This window comes from Chenopodium quinoa, unplaced genomic scaffold, assembly GCF_001683475.1.
Source record: "Chenopodium quinoa cultivar QQ74 unplaced genomic scaffold, ASM168347v1, whole genome shotgun sequence".
NCBI classification, from domain to species: Eukaryota; Viridiplantae; Streptophyta; class Magnoliopsida; order Caryophyllales; family Amaranthaceae; genus Chenopodium; species Chenopodium quinoa.
In genome coordinates, this window is record NW_018744311.1 from 149,197 (window position 1) to 155,196 (window position 6,000).

Consider the following 6,000-nt stretch of genomic DNA (forward strand, 5'->3'; position numbering starts at 1 on the left):
TAGAAGTAAGATGAAGAAAGAGGAGAGAGGAAGTGAAGAAAAGAGATGTAAGGGAAGCGGAGTAATTACCAGGGTTGTGCGTGCCCTGAGAAGGATCCCAAGGGCCCACAAAGGAGTTAGTCCAAGTGCTGAGAAATCCATCCTTCTGCAGCTGAACATGTGATGAGATAAGTTCAAGTGTAGCAGCATCCCTCTGTTCAGTCCTTGAGCTGCCAAAAGAAAACCATCATCACATAGTTGTTTGTCGAGTCGATTACAACGTAAAAAAAAAAAAACAATAGACAATCTGAATCTGTGATAATACCTTTTATCAGGTAAACAGGTAACATCTGATTCATTTGGCAGAAACTGGAACCAAGATAGCTGATGAAGGCCTCCCTTTAAAAGCATAAATAGCAACACAGCCAGATCAAATCGAAATGAACTAGGCATTAATGTAATGTTAAAAGAAGAAACAGATATTAAAATACATACGATTCTGAAAATGTTGGTCCACATTACTTCTGAGCAGGCCCGTCCCTGAGCCAGGGCAGGAGGGGCGGCCGCCCTAGTTCAATCCTAACACTTAAAGTGTTCTGCAATACATTAGCAACCAAATTTCATTCAATTATCACATTAGCGTCCAAAAATTACATATTTTTAGAAAGAAAAAGCATATTTGATTCAATTTAATCAATTCGGCTCGTAATTTTCTTTTCTAACTGCTTATGATCTTCATAATCTTAGTAATTAGAACCAATAGTTCAGATTTTCGAACCCTAAACTTACTACACTGACATTTAGATTAAATTAAATCAAATCAAAGATAAACCCTAGATTGTGAAATTGATATGATGATTACAAAAAGAAACAACTTACCTCAGAAGCTACTTCAATAGGGGATACAGGTATTAGAAGGCACCTCAATGGAGAACGTGAAGTGCGCTTCAATGGAGAACGAACTCGGAAAGAGAGGAGGAGGAAGTAGGGCTACGTTCGTCCGGTTTTTTTTTTTCCTTATTGAGTTTCTAACGGTTAAGAGTAATACAATGGTTTGGATTGGAGCACCATTAAAAAGCTTGACCCGCCCCAGGTCAGATCCGTCCAGTTAAATGGTGCGAGTCTTTATAAAGTCGTCTAATAAAGGATTCTTATAAATGATTTTTAATGGGACGTGACAAACCTTATCTATTATGGAGTACAAATATTATGTTTAAACCTGTAAAAAAGTGGCAGTCTTTTTTAAGATTGGGTATTTGGGTTCAAATCTTAAACTACTCGTCAATTCAGTTCAGTTCATCTTTTCTTAAATTAGGTCAGTTCAGTTCATCTTTTCTTAAATTAGGTCAGTTCAACACTTCAACCCATAGTTGTGATCACCACTACTCTCTATTACAAACCATCAATTTTCCTCAATCCTTTCATTTTCACTCACATACCATTTCCACATACTTGAGATGACTTGAACTTGACTTTATATTAGTGGGTTTGGATTGAGCTTTCCAACTTGAATTATCAAATTGGTTAACACAAACCCAACCCGAAAGGCCGAAAGATTAAATGAGTTTGGTTAAGGTTGAAAATTTCAACCAAAAATGGCATGTGTAGCCCGACATATTAAATAAGATCAGGTTAAATCAAACTCAATCTAATAGCTCGAACTAAGAGCAACTTAATTAATATCCTATTAACCCATATACACTCATCCAATTACCTCATGTATAAATAATCTAATCCCAACTACCCTTAGAAAATTACGACAATGCTTTATTTGGGTGGTGTAGACATCGACCACGCATAATGTATATCAAATTACCCCTTATATAAATAATCTAATCCCAACTACTCTTAGAAAATTACCAAATGCTTTATTTGGGTGGTGTAGATCTCGATCACGCATAATGTATATATTTGACGAAAGATTTGTTATTAGTACATGTGTTCATTTTATTTCCAAACAAGCGAATGTCATGGACTATCCTCAACTTGTTATGAAAATTTAACATCACGAATCTCATGATATGATAATTAATATGTCCTCTCAACTTTTCTAAATGTTGCAAACTCGTGGGTTGAAGAAAGGAAATCTTTGGGAGCTAAGGAGAAGTAACCGACTGAGTAGTTTTGTCAACTAATAACTATAGAGAGAGTTGAATGGCTTACAAGTTACAACTAAGGAGCTCTAAGTAATGTGATTGCTTCAAATCTTCAATAGCACAGTAAAACACTAATTACAAACATCACCACCACCATCCCCCCCCCCCCTCTCTAAAAAAGGAACAGAAAAGAAAGGAAAAAAAAAGTCTAGAGTAACCGAGAAATGTGATACACTTTACAAGATCACTTCAATGATATCTCAGCCCCCGAGAAGTATAGCTTCAACCTTCAGAGTATATTGGAAGAGTAATTAACAACAAATAAAAATGCACACTATCTGCCTCTATGTTGGAGTCCTTCAGCACATAAGAACATCAACAGAGGAAAAAGGTCTGTCAAACAATTTAAGACTCAATACATGACGATGGCCTTGCAGAAGATGATTCGCCCAAGGAAACAGAAGCTAAAGAAGAGGCCCAAACACGGGCACTTCTGGCCCCTTCCTGAAAATTTCTAATCTTACATAGCTTCAGCTTACTCCATACTCTCTTTACATCCATTACATGAGCAACACGGGCCAACAATTGGTTTGACTCTCCCAAAATTCCCAAATTTAATTGGCACTTGCACAGCATCCATAATGCTGTGACACAAGACCAGATTTCTGGACAAATACAGAGGAACCCCCGCAGCACCAGGAATAGAATTGCAAAAACCAGATAGGGTTCTTTCACTATGATTTCTCTCCATGATGACCAATACCATGGTTCAGGTACTATTTCACCATTCATTATGTTCGCGACCGCATTATGGGTGTGATACTCTGCAGGGACAAATCCTGATACATAGGAAAAGCAGTTAAGACACGAAATGAAAGCAAAGAAAAGGATTGCACAAATCGAAGAAAAATGGACCCGAAGGAAAATGTGGACAGAGAAGATAAGACAGCAAGACACAGCCAGAGATTCCAGGATTAATTATACCTGCAGGATGATCCTAAATCTACTACCGCAGCAACAATGCAATACATACATCCAGCAAGACCCTGGAACTATTAAACACCAGACACTTAACAGTTCTTCATACAAACGGAGCATTATAATTCAGTGAGGCTAGTCATGAATATTAGCACATTAATGAACATTATAGCTTGACTTAACACCATTATATGCAATATCAATACTCCTATCTTTTAAAAAGACTATAAGACTACATTAGACATTTTATGTGTACTTTAATGAAGATTGATTGATATTTGAGGCATCATACAGATCATAGGAACCAGAAACAATATACAACTTTCTTTTGCTGTAAGCCAGTACCAGTAATTCTCTTGTAAAAGTGTGCCAGGGAATGAAGCTCTTTGGGACCATAATAGCAAATCGGTTCAGCTTGGTTCACAATGAAGAGTGCAGGTAAACTGTGGATCCCATATCTTGATAACAAACTGCAAATTCAGACATTCAGCAAATAAGGAAATTTTGCATGCACACAGGCTAAATTAAATTGTATGGTAAGGAAATAGCTCTTCTTTCTCGAGCTGTTCAGTTTAAAGATTGGCCTGACTCGAAAGGAGACCACTGACATACATGACAGCAATATAAACTACCCTACACTTAAGGAAAAGAATCAGCCATGTGAAGCAAGGTCTTTTTTAGAGGCAGGATCAACAGATAACAATACTAAGAGGCCAATAATTATATCGTACATCAACTCCATAAAGCTGGTAATAAAACCTTATAGCACCGTACAACATTCTCTCACCTCGGCATGACCATTGATAATTCAACTGATATATGGCCAACTCCTGGGAACATGGAACTCAGAATATCAAATTTAGATCTCATGCTATTTGAAAATGGAGAACTTGAGTCATAAAAGAGAACAGCAGTATATACATCCTTTGGTGTAGATCTCAGAATTTGTTCGAGGTTTTCTCCATCCACCTGCAAGAAAGGGGGGGAGGGGTGGATTCAGGTAAACGCAAGAATTACCTTCTGAAACCAATAGGTCAAACAGAATTGATAAGAATTGCAATGTACAAAGCGATAAATCATAAATGTATGATGTTAAAACAATAGAGTAAAACACATTACAGTTCCTAAAATTGAAATCTGATGAAAAGGAAAGTTTAAATTTTTCCCGATAGTGAGGGTTTTTTAGTTTTCATGCCGAGAAATTCTGACAGGCAAGGGTCATCCAATGTCTTGAATCTGCTACAAAAAGAAAAGCTTCAAGGGTGTACCAATATTTTAAGGTCTGACTAAACTCCAATATAAACATATAATGCTTGAGCACTAAAATTTTCACGCGCCAAAGCAAGTGGTGTGCAGAATTAATGATGTTGGACTACAATTGGATGAACTAGGATACAATAACGACAATGTAGGCGATAGAGTTTTAAGTTTTAACTCAAAGTTAATGAACACTATCGGCCCATCTGGTTCACCCCAAATTATACCTTAATCTTGACAGATTTCCATAATCACCCATTACCATTTAGAGAGGTATTGGACATTTAAAATGGAAAACACAAGTTTGTGTATAAGGTTATTACCACAGATATTGAGATGTCATTTGGCTTGCCCAATTACACATAAAATTTCATCTCTATCACTACTTGGCCACCAAACGAGCTGTAAAAATAAGTGAGATGCAATGATAGAAAGAGATCCTCTTTTTAAGTATTTATTACGTGGTTAAGTTTGATATTCATTATAATTCAGAAAATAGTACTCTGTATCCTTAGAATGAGGCTCGGTCCAAAAAAAATTCTTATTAATTATTATATTTTAACAATTTCAGTCACCCATAATAATACTATCAATCTATTACGGTACATAGCTACATACTACACCAGGCCGCCAGGGGCATTGAACGGGGCGCTAACTAATTCGGCTCTTTAGAAGCTGATTAATTGTGAAGGATAATATATAAAAAAGAGATTAAACGAAATGAATCATTTTGAAAAAACAAGTCTATACAGAAATAAAAAAACAAAAAATGAAATTGATGATCAGCTCCCTCAAAATTGATTGGGAAAATAATTAATTGAAAACCTAAAAGGAAGAAGATGAAAGAAAGAAACCTGGATAGGAGGGTTGAACGATGGGATCTGGCGAGGACATTGATGGTGAAGAAGATGGAGGAAGTAATCAGAGTTTGGCGAACAAATACATGTCAAAGGATGACAGAAAGTTAAGGAAGGCGTCACCAAACACAGCAACAGCAGCAGCATCGTCGTCGTCAATGGTATCTGGAGCTCCATTCAAATTTCCAATATTCAAACACTCACAAAATCAATATCAACAACCAATTCTTTCAAACTAAAGCAGGCCGTTGCTCCGCACCACCTTTCGGTCTTCACTTTTTTTTTTTCTTTTTTTTTTTCTCTCTGTCTCTCCCAAATCCTAATTATACATACAAATAAGAATTTAGGAACCAACGACAGACTCGCGTACCTTAATTATTGCTATTGCTAAATCTAGGGGTTTTACCTTTTAAGGATTTTTCACCCAAATCCTTGGGATTAACTTTTTCATTAATATATACCAATATACATGTGGCATGATATATTTACTTCACATAGCTTATATGCAATTGATACCAAGTAAAGTTTAGTAGAGTTGGTGGAGAACTCACCTAATCCCCACTAATAACAAAATGCTTGAGAAGTTGAGGATATGGGGATCCCTTACCTCTCCTTCGATCCTCAAATGTCGACTTGTGAAGCTGGCTGGCTGGCTAAATATGTGAAAAAACAAATAAGTAAAACTATACTTTAGTAAGGTTAGAGGTGATCATTGGGCGGGCCGGATCGAGACAAAAATTAGCCCACTTCTCGGGTCGGGCTAGAATTTTTGTGCCCAAAATGGTCGGGCAATGCGGGCTTTCGGGACGGGGTCAACTAAAAATGCGTAAAAC

General features: G+C 36.9%; 2 protein-coding genes across 4 annotated transcripts in view; both read right to left on the reverse strand.

Annotated features, from left to right (window-relative positions):
* LOC110695877 (mediator of RNA polymerase II transcription subunit 13-like) overlaps nt 1–1,162 on the reverse strand; it is a 36,341-nt gene extending 35,179 nt beyond the window's left edge. For 2 of the 3 annotated variants that reach the window (XM_021873104.1, XM_021873102.1), the window contains exons 1-4: nt 859–1,162; nt 475–575; nt 305–378; nt 70–209 (exon numbers count right to left, since the gene is read on the reverse strand). In XM_021873104.1, coding sequence (XP_021728796.1) covers nt 70–209; nt 305–378; nt 475–498 — 238 coding nt within the window. In that variant the 5' untranslated portion in view covers nt 499–575; nt 859–1,162. The remainder of the gene's footprint in view (nt 1–69; nt 210–304; nt 379–474; nt 576–858) is intronic. The other variant, XM_021873103.1, reaches the window with a different exon arrangement.
* A 936-nt stretch (nt 1,163–2,098) lies between these two features.
* On the reverse strand, nt 2,099–5,572 carry LOC110695878 (5'-adenylylsulfate reductase-like 7). Its single transcript, XM_021873105.1, has 4 exons — nt 5,165–5,572; nt 3,841–4,022; nt 3,399–3,523; nt 2,099–2,914 (listed from the first exon to the last, which is right to left on the reverse strand). Exons 1-4 carry the CDS (start codon nt 5,342–5,344, stop codon nt 2,481–2,483), a joined length of 921 nt encoding a protein of 306 aa, XP_021728797.1. The 5' UTR covers nt 5,345–5,572; the 3' UTR covers nt 2,099–2,480.
* Between the last annotated feature and the right edge of the window lie 428 nt (nt 5,573–6,000).